Source organism: Stegodyphus dumicola, chromosome 10 (assembly GCF_044657685.1).
Source record: "Stegodyphus dumicola isolate Sdum_Otavi_A_Nest chromosome 10, ASM4465768v1".
Classification (NCBI taxonomy): Eukaryota; Metazoa; Arthropoda; class Arachnida; order Araneae; family Eresidae; genus Stegodyphus; species Stegodyphus dumicola.
Window position 1 is genome coordinate 63,618,187 of NC_140777.1, and position 22,278 is coordinate 63,640,464.

General features: G+C 31.9%; 1 protein-coding gene across 2 annotated transcripts in view; it reads right to left on the reverse strand.

Moving 5' to 3' along the window:
* LOC118189051 (alkyldihydroxyacetonephosphate synthase, peroxisomal-like) overlaps nt 1-22,278 on the reverse strand; it is a 170,199-nt gene that overhangs the window by 33,845 nt on the left and 114,076 nt on the right. For both annotated transcript variants that reach the window (XR_015043415.1, XM_035359586.2), the window contains exons 15-17: nt 15,855-15,924; nt 11,898-11,959; nt 411-600 (exon numbers count right to left, since the gene is read on the reverse strand). Coding sequence is in view for 1 of the 2 variants with exons in the window: in XM_035359586.2 (XP_035215477.2) it covers nt 411-600; nt 11,898-11,959; nt 15,855-15,924 (322 nt within the window). In the remaining variant the exon portion in view is untranslated. The remainder of the gene's footprint in view (nt 1-410; nt 601-11,897; nt 11,960-15,854; nt 15,925-22,278) is intronic.

Genomic DNA, 22,278 nt, shown 5'->3' on the forward strand with positions numbered 1-22,278 from the left:
CTAAAGCTTAGCACACCCTTCATGTGATATGACTTAATATTATTAGTAAATATTTTTGTCATCTATTGATCTTCATTACACCAATCAATTGCCAGTGCATATTCACCTATCAACCTCCTTTAAAATTTCATTCACCCTCAGGGATCCACACTGACCTCAATGGCAGCCCCTGATTTAGATCTATACAGCCAATTCTTTAACCTGTTTTCAGATCTCTAAAAATAACAGCTGGAAATCACTGATATTAAAAACATTTAAAAGAAATTATGCAAACTGCTAGTCTTTAAAAGATAAAATGAGCAAAGTAACAAATTCTGTCAGAATGATGGCATATGAATCATATTTCCATGTAGAAATACTGACAATAAAATTAAAATCTTTCATTTATAAATTTATTCAACAATCCTTACCTCTATACTTTCATATGTATGAACTGGATCTGAAACTCCTATGTAACCAAATGCAAAATAAAAATACACACATGCACCAACATCATAGGATTGTGTAACACGACAAGAAGCAAATGCTGGATACTGTATTCCGTGGCTGCGCACTTCTCTGTGTATTCTATCTTTTACATTTCTACACAAATCAGTAACTCTGAAAGATAAAAAAGGTGTATTCATATTCAATTTCAGTATTTCATAATTAAGCATTTCATAATAAGCTAATTGCAAATACTTATATAATGCACCATCAAACTGTACATGTGGAAAAATTAATAAAAAAATTATATATAGCAGACATTGCTTAATTTGATCCCCGTTTATATTATCTTTCAGATACTGTTATCAAATTGTCCAAGTCTCACCCGAACAAGAATATGGAAATACATTGCTTATTGTAAACAACAATTTGGTTAATATTATAAAAGTATTATAGAATAATTTCTGACACGGAAGTAAAGTTAAGAATAAGGTCAAATTAAATTAACAAAATTTGCAAATAATTAGAAAAAATGTGATTAAACAATTTTTTCTCCCAATTTCATCAATCGTTTAAAATTAGGCCCAAAAGCAACCTTTGTTTGGCTGAGATTTTGAATACCTCTATGATTTTGAGAATGATCAGAGATAAGTTTCTCTTCTTCAACAGCAAAAAAAAGTCTGAAGAATCTTCCTCTTCCCAGCTGCTTGGAGAAAGAAAAACATCAAATTTATACTGTTTTTTCCTCTAATTTTAAATTTTACATTTGCATGTTCTGTTCCAGTGCATGAGGGATGCCCTCCAAGTATTAAGATTAGGGGTATAGCGTTAGTCAAAATGATTTATAAACTGAACTATTGCATTAGAAACATCATGAACAATTCATTGACAAATTTTTGCATATTTTCTTAATTAAAATTCTGTGAAAGTACTTATTTATATGTTTCTTGTATTTATATTAAATTAGTTAAATTCCATTGCTGTTTTTTTTTTCTCATCGTTTAGTGTTATCTTCAGCTAATGTTATCAAAATAGCCATGGACAATTGTGATCACATTAAGTGGTGCCTAATGTAATATATATTTAAAACTTTTTCACTACCATAGAAAGTCATCATGATGAGAAAGCCACAATGATTCAAAGATCAGACATCTTAGTGTAATACTTGTGATTTAAGTACTTCGACTTTTGTTGTACAATCTATTTCGAAGAAATGGTAAATAACCAGTCTTATTATACTAATGTCGTGAAATGTTTTACACTAAAACATATACACTCCATCACAAAAAAATAGATGCACTCAAAACAAAAAATCAAGCCAGAATCACGAAACCTGGCAGAAATATAGTCTGCTAAGAGATATGCAAATGATTTAAATTTCGATGCCAATGAAACAAGGGTAAGTGTGCTATGCATAGCTGGGAGAGTTTAAAAGCATGATTACTTGTGCCGTAGGGCTAAATGTTGGCAACAATGTATCATAGAAGGGATAGTCTACCATTGCAAAAGGTCAGGATGTCCAAGAAGCACAAATGAGCGCAAGGACTGTGCAATCACAAAAGTGATCACTTCCATACCAACAATGTCGATAGCATCTATTCAACGCCATTTACCACATTCTAGGCATTCACTGGTATCAAAGGAAATCATTGGGAGTTGACTGGCCAAAGCTGGTATATGCTGCTGCCATCCATTAAAATGCCTATCACTGACCCCTTATTATAGACAATGCCGACTGGATTTTTGCTGAACTTGGGCAAACCAGAGTGGGACCAAATGGAGGCATGTGCTTTTCAGCAATGAATCCCAATTTTTCATCTCAGAGCTGATGACCAGCACACACGAGTGTGGGGAGGCGGCCAGGCCAGCGGTCCGATACGGTATTTGCTGTCGAGCAGCAGATAGTGATTACACAAGATGTGACAGCAAGATTTGTTGGGATACATGATCACCTCTAGTTGCCCTTCAAGACATTATGATGGATTGCAGTCATGTGGATAACATTTTAATGCCAGTTGCACTGTTTATGCTATTAAGTCGCCCAGGTGCAATTTATCAGCAAGATGATGCTTGTCTGCATACTGTGTGACTCTCCCAACAATGTCTTCAAGGATACCACGTACTCCCGTGGCTTGCAAGGCTACCAGACCTCTCACCAATAGAGCACATTTGGGACATGCTTGGAAGGTGCAGCTATCGTGAAGTACTGGAGAATTAACTGCCGACTTGCAAAGGTTATTACATGATCTTCTGCAGGGTGTCATAGGCAACCTATTTGATTCGATGCCATATCGTGTTTCAACTTGTATAGCTGCCAGAGGTGGCTTATACAACTTACTGATATGTAACCTCTTTCATGTCATAACTTTTTAACAAAATGATCTTTTGTTCTGAATTTGTAACTATTTGTTTATCTCTTCATATACTACATAGACATTTTGTGATAGTAGTTCGTTTCTTTCTGGGTGCATATATTTTTTTAGGGACAGAGTGTATATGAACATTAGAATTGTAATATTATTATAAAGAATACTATGGTAAACAAATACGTAATATATAGTTTAATGTGTTATATCGTTTTTAACATGATCACATATATCCATGACTTTTTTAGTAATATTTAAACAATAAAACAAGATATCATTCGAAATAGCAATGGAATTTAACTAGTGTAATGTATTTAGAAACATACAAATAATTATCTCTACAGGATTTTTATTAGGGAAATGTGAAAGTTTGTTTCTGAACTGTTCATAAAATTTCTCGAAATTATTTGACCCCTAATCTTAACATTTGGAAGTCCATCCTTTATTCTAAGGGAACATGCCAATAAAATTCAGAATGACCAAGCGAACTGAAACCTTTCAGATTTTAACAGTCACCCAAAAAGATTTGTTTAAGATTTTTATGCTCTTGCTGATCTCACAGTCAACCAGTCTGCCCCCGCTATCCCATTATTTTCATCTTTCTAACTTTATTATTAAGCATCATTTTCTGCACACTTGCATACATTTCAACAACAAAATCAGAAAACTTTTAAAGCTGTATAGAATTCCCTATGCAGTGTTAAATGACTGCATACACTTTTACATTTTTTATTAGTCTTTTCTCAGTTCATGAAATCACTATTCAGGTTTCTTAGTAAAATGGTTAACAAAAAATTATTTTGTCTTTTTATTATTAACTTTTATTTTTTATCTTTATTAAATATCACGTTCTTCACATAAAATTCAATTCAACAGTAAAATCAAAAAATATTTAGAAACAATATATCTTTAGAATTCCTGACATGGTGTTAGAGGTTGCCACACATATTTTTATATTCTCTATATTATTTCTTTAAAAACTAGCAATCAAAAACAGTTACCATAAAAAGTACATAATGATTTTAATGAGTCCAGCTAGTGTATAAAAAGTAAAAAACACATTCTTAAAAACCATGTTTATTGCTTTTAAATTGCTAAGTTTATTACTCAATAAGCTTTAAAATTAAAACTGAAAGTATCTTAGGCTTTGCTGAATGGCAACATGCTGACACATGGAAGATAAAAGTATTTTATTTTTGACTGTGACAATGCACTGCTTTCATGCAGCTGAGGTTGTTAATTAAAATTGAAAGATAAATATCTTGTGTTTTTAATGGTTGCCATTTAGTAATATTTAGTTTATAGCAAACCACAGCAAAATCTCATTTCAAGACTAATAGTCCCTTCTGGACAAAAAATAAAGCAACATGAGTAGATGCTTTCATAACTTTTTATTTTGAGTGGGAGGAAAGTAAGGAAATAGGTGAAAAAAATTTTCTGCTCTTGAAGAAGAGGAACGTATGTCTGACCGCCCTCAAAATTGATAGAGGTGTTCAAAATCTACACTAAACTAAGGTTGCTATAACCCTGTACTTGACAACATTTATCTGTCACTTGGCTAGTTTTATAATCTGTTTTGACCTTGTTTGGAGACTTATTTTAATTTAAAAAAATTATAACTGTTATATCATATTAACTAAGTTACTATATCATTACAAGCGATGTATTTTTCATGTTTCAATATACAAATGGAATTTGGCAAAATCAATATCTGAATGATAACATTAAACACAATCACACTAAATAGTGTCTACAGTATATGAAATGTCTACATTCAATTTTAAGCATCAGAAAGTGCCATTTATGTAGGCACTTTGTGTATTAACCAATAGTTTGCAAGGCCATCAACATTAGTAATAAAATACAGTGGCAATTTGTATATAAATGCTTATCTGAATATTTCGGACTGCATTCATTATATAAATCATTTATTACATAGGATGCACTTCTACGTAGGATGCCACGGATTACTGCAGGAATAATTTTAATTCACTTCTCAGATTTGTCCAAAATAAATTAATATAGTAAGACAATTCCAAAGAATATTAAAAACATTACCAATGTTGGAAATGACAGGAATTTACTTCTTAATTTGCTAAAAAATATTTATGTACAACATGTATTTACATGTATTATAGTTCTTAGTTTAATTCAGAATGTTACATTTTTAGCTTACAATTTAAAATGGAAGAATGGAAATATAATACCCTGAACCATCACAGATGCAGAACTTAGTTCTATTACAAACAGAAGATTCAGATGACTGTTTTTTATGGGTTCTATGTCAAGAAGGTATCTTAAGTGGCTAATAAATCCCTCTTTTTCAGTATGCCTTAAAAGGTGCATAGAACTACCATGGCCAAATCTACTATTCTTGCATGTTAAGTAAGAAGACATATGACATCACAATTCAATAAAAAAACAAAAATAATCTAGTAGATTTTTATTCCTATTAACAATAAATCTTATCTTAATTAAGTATTTTACTCACAATTTTGGCCATTGACTTGGTTTGCTTGATTATTGCAAAGCACATTAGGGTTATCTGATTAACGATAAGGATGCCTTCGTAAAACACTGAAAGAAAACTGGCTCATGTCCACATTACATACGGAGAAAACAAGAAAACAAAAATGACCCTGCAGCCAGCCCATTCACCGAGATTTTAACCCAGGTCAAACTACCAGCATTCAGCAACTTAACCAATAGGCCATTGATAAGCACTAATTTTAGACATAGGCAAGTCTTTAATCTTATTACAGTAAAAAAACCTGACAGTCTGGCATTCAACTAACTGGGAGGTTTAATTAAATGGAATATTTTTAAAACTAAAAAAAAAAAAAAAAAAAACTGAAAAAAAAAAAAAAAAAAAACCAGTGCAATTTATAATGGATAAGCATCCCATAATGTAATTTATGTAAATCCAATTAATTCTCAAAAAGCTGGTTTAATTTTTGTAAGAAATGACATACGTCAAGCGCTATATATGTTTTTCAATCACATTTTTGGAAGAGAGGGGAAAAAAAAAAAAAAAATAAAAATCTCAAAATTTAGGACTTGCCTTTAATAAAACAGCATGCTGTAGAGTATTTTCAAAATCACACCATTCTGATATCAAGAAATTATGACTTACAAGAAAAATTATGAAAAACAATTTAAGTTTATTATATGTTACATCTGTAACTTGCATATGCTAATTATCTAACTAATGCAATCTGTTATGCTGGAATGATTGGCACAAGTTTGGCGAGATCTCTGAAACTGGTAAAAGTTTGGTAAGAGAATTTATATGATGTTTTGCTATGGCATTTATATCTGAAATGCCATTTTTTTTTCTTTTGATGTAGAATCATCTCCATAATTTGAATGTAGGCATTTGATATTCATATTGATAAATAAAATGACTTTTTTTGTAATTTCAGACTGGACATTTTCCCTTTTATTCGTTTTACTTTTCTAATATACACTGCATTTTTTATGTGCTAAGTCAACTTGAGTTTGGCATTTCCAGATAATCAAGCTTTTACTGTAAATATTAATAAATTGTTTGACTTTTGGTCCTTATCACAGTGCTCCCATGTGATTTAACACCAGGTTGCAGCAATTTCCAAGACTGGTACATGGCCTGTTATATAAGGGTATTACAACATCAAATTATAAGTTGCATGACTCATCATCTAAATTCATAAAAATTTCATGAAAGCAAATTTGCATAATGAGTTTTGACACAGTGAGAATTATAGATAAAAGGAGCTTCTAGGTTGGCATGCAATTTTTCTGACAAAAAAAATCGAAAGCTATCTGCAACAAGAGGAAAACCTTCATGCAAGATCTTCCAAAGGGAATAATCTGAATGTGAACAAAAATCATGCAAATCACATATGATAAAATCATTTAGCTGCTAGAAATTGAGCAAAGTATAACTATTAGCATTTAATGATTTTTACTTCTCAACCACTAGTTGTTACAGAACATGGAAGCCTGTGTCTTAAAAACAAGATTTCAGTATATTTCCATTAATATATTTCATAATTTTCTTTCTTGCAAAGTATCATCTGAACTTGTGATACATCAAATGAATCAACTTGTGTACTCAAGTGAGTAATGTGAGACAGTCAAGACAATTTGAAATCTCAGCTTCTAATATAAATAGATCATCTTAATTCTGTCATCATACTCTATTGCCAAATTCCTAAATGCAATTTTTCTCACCCTGGCCGAGTTGAGAATACGTTGCAAAATGGATTACATCAGGGCTTGTGGAAGCGGGCCTCCAAGGCCTTCTTCACAAGCGGGCGGCGACCAGCCAACGACACAGAGATTTGGTTGCTTTTGTTTTAATGCTAAAGAATATGCACTTACGGGGAAGAAAAATAAATGTACCTTGAATGTTACACAGAGCAGGGACCATGTATGTTTGCGCCCCTCACTTTTCCTCTCCAGCCCACACAAATACCTTGCCACCCAACCATCAGTTGTTACGTACCATGTCACACAAAGAAGTTCCAAAAGCCGTGGGAATTCAAACTGTGAGCAAGTTCAATCTAGGTAATACCATACACCATCTACACCCGCAGACATTGTGCACTATTCAAAATAACCCTTCTGAGCCCCTAGTGCTATATAATGGTAATTTTCCATGTATCTAGAAAGCCATATGTTATGTAACATCTACATATTCCTTCTATGTATTTATTGAGTGGTTGGCGAAGAACATTTTCGGCGTAAAAATACATTTCTACGTTTACTTCCTTTACGAAACTTTCATTATATTCTTCTATTATCGCATACTCATTCTGATACTTTTTATTGTCTTTATCTTCTAATAATAAAGAGCTTATTTCCTGATCTATTTCAGTTAGCTGAGAATAAATTCTACGTAAATTAGCAAAGTTAGATCTAATGCTCTCTTCTTTAACATTATCAGCCTTTAAAAAGTCATTCAAACCATTAAAACACTTTGTGAAGAGCTCTTATAGGAGAGCATTTTTTAACAAGTAATTCCATTTTCAGAATAATAGGTAATTAAAAATAACGTACTTTTAATATCACGTCATACGGTCACCATGTTATGAGACTCTACCTGAATTTTGTTCATTCAGTCGGTACTCCATTAAAAGAAATGCAAAGAGAGATTTATAATTGAATAATACGGTCAATCCACCCAATTAATTCATTATAAAACAGGCAATCCACCTTAATGCAAATTCATGGTGCATTTTTTTTTATTCTAAACATAAAAACGATACAATGTTGCCAAACTGTAAAATTTAACCTTTAAAGAAATTACATTTATACAATCGTCGAGTTGCTCGCGACAAAGACTACTTCGGATGTAAATAAGGTTCACATTGAATCAGCATCAAAATCAATTACAAAAGAACAGCCATCATCCAGCCAAAGAAGATCAGCTACATTGGATGAAGTTATTGAAAGGACTGATGAAACTCCAAAGGGAGGGAATGATGATCGAAGCATGGAATTAAACTAATCGGAAGTTTTAAAGATTACCCAGATAATTTGATAGAAGAGACTGGCTGGCATAAATGAAAACTCCTTCCCTCATATTGATTTTTATGATCCTGCAAAGTGGACAACTCTTAGCAACAAAGTGAGAATGACTTTGTCTGAAATAGGGGCCTATTAAAAAAAAAAAAAAAAAAAAAGGTAATGTATCCAAAAAGTAATAATGGACTTCAATTCAGTGATACATATTACAATATAAAAATGGAAAATGGGGAATTAGTTCCCCGTACATGGTTATTATACTTGTATTCCATAAGTAACAATCCTGTTGTTTTTGCTTCTGTTGCAAGATATTTTCACTGATTGACAGTAGTAGCCTCGTAAAAAGCTATAATGATTGGATAAATGTATCTAAAACCTTGTATAGGCATCAGACTAGTAGACATATATGAAATATTTCTTAAAATGGAAAGAGCTTGAGAAAAATTTGAAAAATAAAACATTTGATTCCCAAACACAAGAGATGTATAAAAATGTTTGGTGTATTTAATTATGGCAAAGCACACTAGGGCTATCTGCCTAAAAGGAGGGATGCCTTCGTGGAGGACTTTCTAAGGGAAACTGGCTCGTATACACATTACACGTGGGGAAAACCACGAACACGCCCATGCAGCCAGCCCGTTCGCGGGATTCGAACCTCGGACCGAACTACCAGTATTCAGCGACTTTTACCGCTCGGCCGCTGGTGGGCGATGTATAAAAATGAAACAAAAACATTGGTCAAGTGTATTTAGGAAGACTGATTGAGATCACAAAATTTCTTGGCAGCCAGAATTTAGCCTTTCAAGGTTCATCAGCTGTACCACAAATAAAACAGAAACGTCTTAAAATAATGGAATTGTTTGCAAAGTTCGACACTGTTATGGAATTTCACATAGAAAGAGTATTACGATCTAAAGGTAGCAGCAGGAAAGTCATTATCTAAACAAAGAGAGTCAAAATGAAATGCTGCAAATTACTGGCAGTAGTATAAGAGAGAAAATCTTACTATCTCATCGAAAAGCCAAGTATTGTTATATAATTTTAGATTGTACTCCTGATATTAGCAAAACTAAACATATGAATGTCGTCATACGTTTTGTCCTCTGCAATGATGGAGTATCAGAAATCAAGGAGCATTTTTTATTGTTGATGATTCTACAGGTAAGGGCCTAACCAGTAATAGTAATGGGAGACAGAAACCGAAATGTTGAACATTCCCCTTGATGATATGAGAGGCCAGGGATATGACAACTGCGCAAATATGAAAGGAAAGAAAAATTATCTTCAACATAACATCTTAAAAATAAATCCTCGCACATTTCATGTACCTTGTCGTGCTCATAGTTTAAATATAATGAATAATGATGCAGCAAAGGCGAATGCAGATACAGTTAGTTTTTTTTTTTTTTTTTTTATTGAATTCAAGAATTATACAATGTATTTTCTTCTCCTGAGCGATGGTCAGTTCTTTTGAAAAGCATTTCCTGTTTAACCTTAAATCCCCTCTCAGAAACTCAATAGGTAAGCATTTTTTTTTTTATTGAATTCAAGAATTATACAATGTATTTTCTTCTCCTGAGCGATGGTCAGTTCTTTTGAAAAGCATTTCCTGTTTAACCTTAAATCCCCTCTCAAAAACTCAATGGGTAAGCAAAATTGAAGCCATTCGACTTTTAAGATATCAACTAGGAGTAATCTATGATGCTCTTTTTGAAATATCCGAAGGGAAATGCTTTTCAGAAGAAGTGCAACATGAAACACAAAGTCTGTGTGCTAAAATCAAAGATTATAAATTTATTTGTTCCTTGATACTTTGGCATTATTTGCTTAACAGAATTAATCCCTCAGCAAAGGACTGCAAGAAAAGGGTTTGCGTTTTATACTAGCCTTAAAGGCAATAAGTAACTTAAAAATATTTATTGAAGAATATAGAACTGACATCAATTTCAAAAGTATTCTTGAGAAAGCCAAAGAACTTAGTGAAGAAGTGGATGGAGAGACGCAGTTTAAAACTGTTGAAGAAGTCCGACGAAGGAAAAAGAAATGTGATTTTGATTACGAACATGCTGATAAATTCCCTCAATCTCCAGAAGAGAAGTTTACAGAAAATTTCTTTTTTGGAATTTCGGATATTCTTGGACATCATTAAATGAAAGATTTGATGCAATGAAAAATCACTGTGATAGTTTTAGTTTTCTGGGTAATTTATCAGAAATCAATAATGCAAATTTGAAAATAAAATACAGTAAATTAGAAAAATTGTTACAGTGGGATGACAATAAAGATATTAACGCAGAACGCCTGTATGACAAAGCAGTAGCTTCGAAAGACATTTTTACAGCAAGTATGAATGACCCATTTGAAACTCGGAACTTAATTGCATCAAACAATTTATACTTCCTAAACTTGAAGATCATATTGAGAATACTACTTAGCATTTCTGTTAGTGTTGCTAGTAACAAAACATCATTCTCCAAATTAAAATTGATCAAGACATAATTAGGGTCAAATATATCACAGGAAAGACTCATAAATCTAAGCATTGATTGCCATCGAAAATGAAATCTGTCAAGAGATAGATGTAAAAGAAATTTAAAAAAATTTGTAAACATGAAATGCAGAAAAATAAATTATTCTTGATAAACTATTAAAAAAACCAACAAATGCTTTCTTCAAAACTTAATTTTCCTATAAAAAAATTTTAAAAGAGGGGGGGGGAAGCATGACTTCAACTATTTTGCAGGCGAGCAGTGGATAACCTTACACCAGTGCTGGATTACATATAAAATTTTCAGCAAAGTAACATGATGTATTTCATGATTGAAATTGCATATGCTGTTGTAGAATGACTAAAGCTGATGCAGAACATGTTGTCACTTGTTCCTGTCTGGAAAATAACTGGTTAATTTATTACCTGAACTTAGAAGAACAAAGATCTTAAAATATTACTTTCTAATGACTAAATCAGAAGAGAACTTATCAAAATTATAAAAAGTATAACAGCAAATGACAACAAATATTATGTATCTTGATGTTAATATCCCGCATGTGGACCTTGACTCAACATCATTTAAATTATCTAATATTATAAATCGTAAATTTTTGCTTAAATTATCTTGCATACATGTGTAAATGCCTTGATTATTTAAAGTTTATTTCTGTAGGGTTCAGAATTATTTATTTAATGTTATTTTTTTCCAAGTAGCTATCTGAATGCTGAATATGTAGTTCACTTAGCTTAATTTCATTGTATATGTATGCTCTGTAAAGTTTAGTTATTTTATCTTAGCGTTGCTAAGCAGCAAATTATATTTTAAGTTTTTCATACCAAGTTACATATTCCTAATACATCCTGTTAATTTATTAATGCAGATATTAGCTAACGATGCCAGTTGGGTTTTATAGTCAAGAACTAATGATTAGGGAAGACTACAGGTTGCTGTTTATTAGCATCAAATTATTCCATTAATTCCCGTGTATGTGTTTTAGCAAGGTAGATTAATAAAAATATAACAACATAATATAATAATTTCACATTTATAGTACAGAGTAAATACTGATGCTGATGCAATTTAGTAATAATATCTAAATATTTACCGATCCCATGGTACCGATGTCTCAAAGGATTCTGATACTACACCATACTCCAAACCAAGATCCTGTAAGTAAAATTCATTTCTGAAATTACTTTGAAATTACAACTAAGTCAAATCTGACAACTTAAATCAGTAGATTTAATAAAGTATAATAATGAAAAGGCAAGTTTAAGTGTTAACAAAATATAATACAAAATTTATGAAAAGTATATTTTTATGAAAAGAACATTTAGAATTCAGTATTAATATTATAAAATCTAAAGTATTGAGTAGATATTCTAAATTCAGTTTAAAATGAGACTTCCAAGGATTGGGGCAAACACACAATTATATCATGTCAATTTACTTAAATATGTTGTTATAAGTACCACTCTACAAATTAATGCCAAGGTTTTAATAATTAGTTATCACTTCGAAATCAATTCAATATACTAACATCATATGGAATTCTACACAGTTAGATGGTCAAACAGTCTAAGAGACGAAAGTTTCATAAACTATAGATAAAAATAATTATGATAGCTAATTTAAAACTTAAAGGTCAAAAGAAAAGAAGTACCCACAAATAATTTTGAACAAGAGACAGCAAAATATGTAAAATCTGATGTTAATTATATGTTTGCATACAAAAATAAAATTAAAACAGTAATAAACAATAAGTTATAATAAATTAACAGCTAAATAATGCACTGAAAGTTGTTGAAATTTAGCAGTATAATTCAAAATAAAAATAAATGTTTCTGTACAAGTCACAGTTTCTGAATATGATTTTTGAATCATATTCAGATACAGTGAAGAACAAAAATGAAAATACAAAACTGTGTAAAAAATCACTGTATGAAATTAATGAAAAAAATTTAAAAATTAAGTAATTTTGCAGTAAAATTGAAATTAAAACTGAGAGCAATTTCAATACACATAATCAGATACAGTAAAGCAGAACAAAAACAAAACTTGATCAAAACAGTGCAGACAGCTCTTGATAAACTGCTCTCGGTTTGAATTTTACTGCAAAATTATTTAATTCAAAAAAATGTTTTCATTTATATCAATTTTACACCGTCATTTTTTACAGCATTTTGAAAGAGTTTTTGTTTCCTTCTGCTGTATCTGATATGTTTTTTGAACTCACTTTTAATTTTTATTTTAATTTAAAATTATATATATAAATTAGCTGTGGAAGAGTAATCTACTACTATTTTTACATATGTGTAAATCCTGGAAATAAACATTAATCATACAAACGAAGTCACTGACATTAATGATTAGACAGTTATTAAATCAGTGCTATCATCACAGATGGGAAGATTCTGTGAAGATTAATATCATACTTAAAAAAAACTATAAAAATACCCACATTATTTATCATTATCATTATTAAGTATTTGATAATGATAATGATAATGATCTTGATTTATCATTATCATTATTAAGTATCAAACTTTAGATGAAACTAGTTGTCTCCTGGTGGATTTCTGACAAAAGATTTTATGTAGAGTATTTAAAAAAAAAAAAAAAAAAGAAAAAAAAAGAAATAAAAAGAGTATTAAATCCCATTGGAATTTTTTTTCATGATGCAATGTGCAATCAAAACTAAATACACAAATAACATAGATGTTAGAAGTTTTAATATTTAAAAGAGTATCCTCAAATCTAAAGGTAGTTAACCTTTTAATGGTCTATGATATATGACACTACATACATATTTAAGCTATTTTTAAATAATAGGGTTTCATATAAAGACCAGATAAATATTAATTATGTTATAACAAGACCTTTTGAAATTTCTTTGCTTTTAATGTGCAAGTTAAACCAATTACAGAAAGAATCAAACAGTTTTCAGATTTGAACCAGTCAGTCACAATCACCTTTTGTTCTTAATTATTTTCATGAACGAAAATGCTAGTTTGTATCTGCTCATTATTTCAGAATGGCACATAGAAAATTTTCTACCCTGAAAAAATGTTCACAGGATCAATGGTGACCAGACATTAATCATACAGAAGCATCTTGGAATCACGGAAATTCAACAAATCTCATTTTCAATAAAGAATTTTGAGATCACTAGGTTCACTTTTATATTTAACAGGGTAGCACCAAGATGGGCTCAATAAGTGAAAAAAAATACTTTTATATATATATATATATATATATACACAAATACAAGTATGCAGCCTTATTTCTTGGCAAAATTACAAAAATGACTGCTAATAGACTCTTATAAATAATTTGAGTTTGTACCATATATTCTGTTACATTGCCATTACTTTCAATAGATTTACTACAGTCTTAAATCTGACAATTGACCTAAATCCTTATTTTCTAACTGAGAGATGAAAAGTTTCAATTTAACATTGGATGAACTGATTGCATTTACTAAATTTGCTCTAGCCCTGCTGTATAAAATTAAGATAACTGAGGTGGCTGATAATGTAAATTAAAAAGACATTTCTTATTATATAAGAGGGCTTTTCTTTAGGAAGTGTATCTTTCTCTTCCAGAAAGTTACGAAGATTGTCTATCTTTTTCAAAATCTACTCTGAAACTGTCCTCTAGAAAGCCCATGTACCTCACAATGAAGGATAAGATCACCATATTCTATATTTAGGAGCATGTGTATTTTTTCTGCTGGCTTTCTGGCTAGATTCTAAAAATTTTAAAAACATTCATGTGACTTTTTCCTTCATTACATTCAGAGAAGAAGCTCACCTAATTTTTAAAATGGATTTGTCCATATAGTGATTGTTTTTGTCTTATTAACAAAGACAAACAATTGCAAACTACTTGTGAAGAGCACGGCAAACTTTTCCCTTTTAACTGTTCCAATTTATGACAGTATAATAAAAGAACCAACCCATTATGCCAAAGCAGAAACAAACTGATATTCAATCTACTATTCAGCTGTCGACTCAGCTGTACATTTGCATTCTCTAATTATTTATGCATGATTTCAGGCCTAAGGAGAGGCACAGAAAACATTAAGAACGGTCGAAATTCAAGTTAGATGGAAGTAGATGTGAGGGTAATTTATTATGTAAAATAATGTTAATATTATTATGTATTATAAATGGAATGTGGGTTTCTTCTAATGAAATAATATTTTGATATTTACCAATAGTTTATCCATGACTACCTTTCATTTGTTATGTTCTTACCATAACCACATCTGTCAGAAATAAAATTATTAGCATAATTTTCCCTTCTTGATTTTCAAACAATAAAATCATTTAAAAAAGGATTAAAATATGCAAGGAGGTATGTTAATTATCTTCTGGCTCTGAATGTATTCATGTACTTTGCAAATGGTATCATAACACACTCAAAATTAACAGTTTTCTATACGGAATGCTTCCACATACTTCAATAGATACAGTATTTTAGGAGAGAATAACCCCCAAACCTTTCAGGTAAAGTTCCAACTCCAGTTTCTGAATCTGGAGACATGCTCCAGAACTGAAAACACTGATGAGCTATTATAATCTAATCTTCATTTTCTGGATATGACTTTACTTTGTGTCAAATATGTCTCCAGCAGTGCAAATGCCACATGACATGCTCCAGCGATGAAAAAATGTTCCAGCAGTGCACACACTAATAAACTATTACAATCCAATCTTCATTTTCTGGATGACTTTAATTTGTCAAATATGTCTGACTTCTGGTTTTTCCTTGAAATGATTCAAGGCTGGGAGGTTCTTCAAAGTATTAATATTACCATCTATTCCTATTATAAAAAATGCTTAATTGATTATGGCAAAGTATACAAAAAACTCTTTGCTTAAGGTAAAGGATGCCTTCTTGGAGGACTTCCTAAAGGAAAAGAGCATGGACTTGGTGTGATTACTAGCATATATTATGCTGGCTGAATGATAAAGAATATCTGCTTCGTAAAAAATATTTTCGCCAGCAGTTCATAAAAATGAAATTTGTTAAGAAAAGAATGGATACTGATACATACTCGAATATAAGCTATAACAAATGTAAGCATATAGCCTCTTTTTCCATTGTCTTCTCCAGCAGCAAGACCACTGAAAAAAAAATATATATGTACACATAAATATTTTCTCTCCTCTTTAATGCATTCTTACAGATAGAGAAAAAGAAGTTTCATCCTTGACTGCTGTATGGCAGAGGCATAGACACCAACAAAAAGCAAAACTTATCAACGGTCAACATGCAAATGACATTTTTACAACTTTGAAAATGTGCATGTAAGACATGTTTTCTCAATTAAACATTAAATGTAACTAATTTAATTACATTTAAATTAAAATGTTGCAACCTAAAAAAAAATTTACAATGCAACAAAGTGAGCAATTCAAAAAATTTCCTGTAAATTATATGCATATTTAATTAGAAATTTTCATTTTATTACTCAAGCAGAAAAATCACTAATATATTATTGAAGAAAATATTTTAAATTGCATAATAACAGAGGGTATTAGAATTCCTAAATCATATATCTTTGAAGTTCTGTCTTCAATATGAAAATAACATAAAGTTCTGGATAGAGACAAGATATATACATATAACCATCAACAAAACTGCTTATAATTCACTTATGAATTATGAATGTAAAGATTTATAAGTAGCTGCTTCACAAATTCAAAATTAGATAATCTTTTTCTATAACACAGTTCATCATCTGTCTACAAGTTTACTTTTTACAATGAGAATGACTTCAAAAACTGTTGTACCCAGACTTAGTTGAAATAATTTTTATTTCTTTAGGGATGCCAGAATCTAGAAATACTGCATTTTAAAGTGGCTTCGAATGGTCCAAAACTAAAATTGGAAGGCTGTATTAATCAAAAATCAAATTAAATAGAATCCAGCTTTTATAACATGCACTTTATTCTCTTTTATGAAAAAATGTTTATATTCCTTCAGATTTTATAGCACTAATTTTTTTATGCCTTTGAGAAAATACATGTCATTTACAGAGTCACCTTTTACGTTATGCATGACTGAAAAAGCAACTTTGTTGCTAGTGAAAAACTTTAGATGTTTTAATGCAGAGAAATTCTGTAAAATATGAGTCTTTAAATTTCTGACTTGATAATTAGAAATCTCTTATTCTGAGACAGCATAATTCATGAAATTAAATTTCCAGTTTAATCACAACTCACAAAAAACATGTGCTTTGTTTCTAATAATAATATACCAAACAACACCTGCAGAGTGCTCGATTGGAAAGATAAAGGTCGGAATTTGCTGAACTATGATTGGTTACTCTTCAAAATCAACAAGACCATCAACTTAATATGTCCCATAACATGCATAGAAGAATACGTAGGTTTTATTTTGTATACCATCTCCCTTGGCCCTCTTTCAATAAAATCCAGTTTTTCTTTCCCCTAATAAATTTTCTGCAGCTTGCAATTTTTAAGGAATTTCCATAGAAACTACATAGAATCTATAGTAGTTGGAGTTATCCAGAGGTTGCAAACCCAGCTTGCAAGCCAAAATGACTTGTCATTAGTTTCATTTTTGAACTACTACACTCCTCAAAAGGGAAATTGCGACACCAAGAAAGAATGCTCGTAGCATCATGCAAATTGCAGGATCAAGAGTTGCGAGATGGATATGCAAATGATTAAAAAAAAAAAACAGAAAATTATTATAAACCAATTTATTCAGTATCTAATGTGCTCACCTTGGAAGCGATACAGGTCGTAACTTGGCGAGGCATGCCATCAATGAGTTCATTGATGGTTGCCTGAGGCAGCATTGCATCCACTGATGCACGCAGATCATCCATGACTCGCGGCCGTGCTCCTCGGTTAATGTCATGTCCAATGACATCCCACAGTTTTTGATGGAATTCAGATCTGAAGAAGCTGCTGGTCGATATCAAATCCGATAAGGCAGTTAAGAGTATGCCGAGTGGCATCGTCTTCCTGGAATACCATAGTGGGTGCCGATAATGTGTACCAGGGGCATTTTGTAATCAAATATTATGCCACCCCAAACCATAATGCCTGGTGCAGGACTGGTGTGATGCTTGGCGAAATGGGCTGTTTCGTAATGTTCTCCAGGTTGCCACCATATCCGTCGACGGCTGTCATTCCTCCACAGAGTGAAACGAGATTCATCCTTGAACAAAACATGCCGCCATTCGATGATCCACTCACTATGACGCTGACACCACACCAGGCGTCTATCTTTTGTTTAGCACTCAATGGCACACCTGTGGCTGATACCAGCAAATGTAAATGCACCATATGCAATTTACTGTGTATAATTTGGGTGGACACAGATCCACCTGCTTCTGAAGGCAACTGGTTTTGGATGTCACGTGACGTGGAGAAAGGGTCTCCAATAGATGACCGCTGAATACGCCGGTCTGTGCCACTTCCCCTTCGACGAGCATGTACACCTTCCTGGAATCCATTGTGTGACACAACGTTGGATGGTATTCCTGTTGTGCCCAACACAAATGCTATTGTGCTCAGTGACAAACCAAGTTCATAGAGTTCGATAATACAGTCACGTTCCCCGGTCGTTAACTGATGGTACTGAGCCGATTGAGCTCGTCGACACCTCAGAGGCATTTTTTATGCTTCTTCTAAAGTCTCCAATGCTTCGTAAACCCTCAGATGCTGTTTATGAGAAGAGAAAGAGGCGGAACTTTTTAGCCTGCATATGCATACCCCGTGATCCAAAAAAATATTTTGCACATGTACTGGGATCCAGATCAGATTCATTATCTGAAGGCAATTCATTTAGCACTTTTAGAAATGGTCAGCCCTCTCCGATCAATTTGCAAAATAATTGAAAATCAGAAAAAAATAAACTAACATTATATCTACAATTAAGAAAATATAAACTAAAAAATGAAATTAAATAAACATCTATAGCTAAAAACTATCGAAATGTAGAGCTAACAAAACTTCTTTCAAAGAAAGTGGGGGGGGAGAAAGAAAGAGAGAGAGAAAGAGAACTGCTCTAGAGAAAAATCAAAGTGCTAACTGATAAAATTACCCCTGACCTTGAGAAAAAGACTCCAACAATTTCATAGTTTCTAACCGAATCTCCCCCCCCCCCCCCCGAAAAAAAAAACTGAGATGTGAACACATTTTTCTATTGTGAATAAGCTCACCACCGATGGGATGGCAACACTTTTTTATTTAGAAATATAGCACATAGGATGGCAACAACTGTATTAAATCTAATAATAGATATGACACGTTATTTGGCTGTACTTCCTATTTGACAAGGAAATTTTTGCAGTTCTCTGTGGGATGGAAACAATAACAAATGCTTCTAAGTATTAAAAATCTGTATTCTAATTTTAATACTAGATTTGAGTCAGATTAAATGAATTAGCACACATTAATGGAAATACGAGAAAAAGGAAAGACAAAGGAAACCTGACATTAAAAAAAATAAGAAATAGTCCTATATTTAAAAGAGGCCATAAAAGAATTTTATATTAGAAAAAGTGAACAGGAAAAAGTATGTGTACCATGGATGCAGTCAACTGATCAATGCTCATGTTCAGAGTATTAAGTGCTGCCATACTTCTTTTTATACAATCAAAAGTCATTAATTCGGACACCCATAATCCGGACCTCAAAGCTAACATCTCTCTGCGCATGCGCCGTGTTGACGCATGCTCATAGGCGTTTTACGCGTGCACGCAAGACAATTACGACTGCGCATATGCGTCTGCACAAGCGCAGAATACGTTTTCGCGTGCACGTTTAATATATAACGGACGGTATAAGCTAAAATTATCTAATTATCTATTTCAGTTAATGTTGATGATTGCGTTGTTCCTTAATCTTCGAATTGGATCCAGCTTATTATTTTTTGCAGACTGTAAGAGCAATTTTATAAAAGTAAGCTTGAACTTTCGATTATGTCAAATAGAATTTCCGATGCTGGAGCTCCCAAAGGATCTAGAAAACGAAAGTATGTTTCGATGTCCATCAAACAAAAAATGAATAAAGGTATATCCTTTGTTTATCTAACCGTTCCGAAATCTGTTTATCAATTTCACGCTGCTCTGCGCGCGGATGGGGGGGGCATCGCGGCACGCAACGAACTGGAAATTGATCTGTCATCACTATCGTTATCTTCAGGGCAGATGTTTTTATTTTATTCGGCTTATGATTCCTTACTAAATGTAGTATTTAATCTCGATGTACTTCGTCTTTGATATGATTTAAATCAAATTCCTCGTCATTATAAATATCATGAATACAAATCAAATAGTTTTCTGGTTGCAATTTTCTAATTTCGGCTATGCGTAAAGTACGCATGCGCGCGTTGAAAGAAATGTTTAATAAAGTAAACAAATAAATATTAAGCTTCTTTTTTTGTAAATTTTGATACCCTTTAGATCATAATTGCTCATTATTTTATAAATTAGGGTTTCATATTTTTAATTTTATAATTTCTGCATGCCATCTTACCAGATTTAAACTGATGATCTATAATCCGGAAAAATCGATAATCCGGAATAAAGACTTTTGACTGTATTTGCTATGCTATTTATTTTTGAGATGCAAATTGATGAAAAGCATCTGAATGATGAAAACATCTGAATTTCCTCAGGATATCAACTGTAAAAATTGTTACTGGTCATGGCTGTAAAAAAGGTTCTAAATATTTGGTCCATGTTTTTCCCCTTCTGGCATGTTTATTAACAAAGTTTATAGTAACAGTTGATGCAAAAAATACTAACACAATATTTAAAAACACTGGAATATATCAAAATGTTTAATTATTCTTTGTTTTAAAGCTGCAAATAGCAACAATTTATCAAGTAATTTAAAAAGAAATTCTAATTTTTAAAGCATATTTTGGAAAGAAAGTAAGTTGCTATTTTTATATATTTAATACTGTTAATTTATAAGTGTTATTATCAAAGATCTAATTTTATGTTTTGCATTCTGCAAAGTGTTTTGATGTTAGTTTTAAGATATTATGAGATGCACGAGATGCCTACTTTAGTTATTATTTCCAGCATCAGCAATAATATCAGTATTTCAGTTAATGTGATTCAGAAAGGTGAAAAAAAAAGAGAAGGATGAAGAGAAAAAAGTGTGTGTGGCATGCACCCATTTTAGAAGAATAATGTTCATGTTTACAATGCAATGTTTTCAAAAGAGTAATCAAAACGACCAAAGAGTACGTTGAGCAGGTAAAAAATATTATGTGTTAACATCAACACATTAAAAAAAAAATCCAGATGGCTGGGGATCGAAAACAAGGGCTGAACACTGGATAGGACACAAGTACACTATTTGGTCACTTTAATTTGAAACATTATTTGATTCATTAGAGAACTGGGAATGTACTAGTTCTTACTAATTCAGTACCAATTAAAGTTAGTTATTCAAATTCTTCTCCAGAATTGGTCACAGCATGGGCTGGAAATAAGTATGTTAGTTTCAATGTGCTTGGCTTGCAATCACATTATTGCGGAATGTAATTTGGGCAATGAAATTATCAAAGAGCATTGCAACAGCTTGTAAGATATCTTCATTAGAAGTTCTTTGGCATCTTGTAATACTAAACATCAAAGAATTAGTCAGGATTATGCCTGAATATTATTATTTTCTTAATTTTTCAGAAGTGTCTAAAAGTTTTGTGAAAGAAGAACAAAGCACAGAATTGTACGAAGCAAAGAACTAAAATTTTAAGATTGATAGAAAAGGTGCTTTTACATTCATCATTAAAAGAAAAAACCATTGTGTTTAAGTAGCAATGTGCCACTGAAAGAAAAACTCTCATTTAAATATCCTCACAATTTTTATTCCATGTGGCTTAAAAGATTTTAAATTGGGATCAAAAGAATTGATTTTTTTTTATTGCAGTGATAAGGATTTAATTAGTTCTGCACAGTTACTGAAATATATTTATGTAAGTAAGCTGGGATTTATCAAGGTAAGAAAAGAAAGGTAACGACAGCTTATATTTATGTAAAGCTAGGATTTATCAGGCAGGCAAAATAGGCAAAAAGACAGGCAAAATAGGAAAAGAGATTTTACCTATTTTGCCAGATCACAGGATTTATTTATTGAGATAAACAGCTTATTAAAGCTGGGATTTATTGAGGTAAATCTAATGTTATTATGCATAAATCAAATGTTATGCAGTCTGTTACACACATTTTAAGGGGGAAAATAATGCTGCACAGACACATCCTCTGTCCTCCATATTAGATGGGAAGGACTGAGAGATAATCAAAACCACTTTGGAGAGAGGATACAAAAATTCACTTGCTATGCACTAGAAGATTTAATTCCAGATTGCAGATTTTAAAAAGAACTCTTAGTCCCCAAAGCTGAACCAGCACATCGGGCACATATCTCAACTCAGATGCACAGAAACCATGAAGGAGAAGAGACAACTATGGCTACATTCAAATG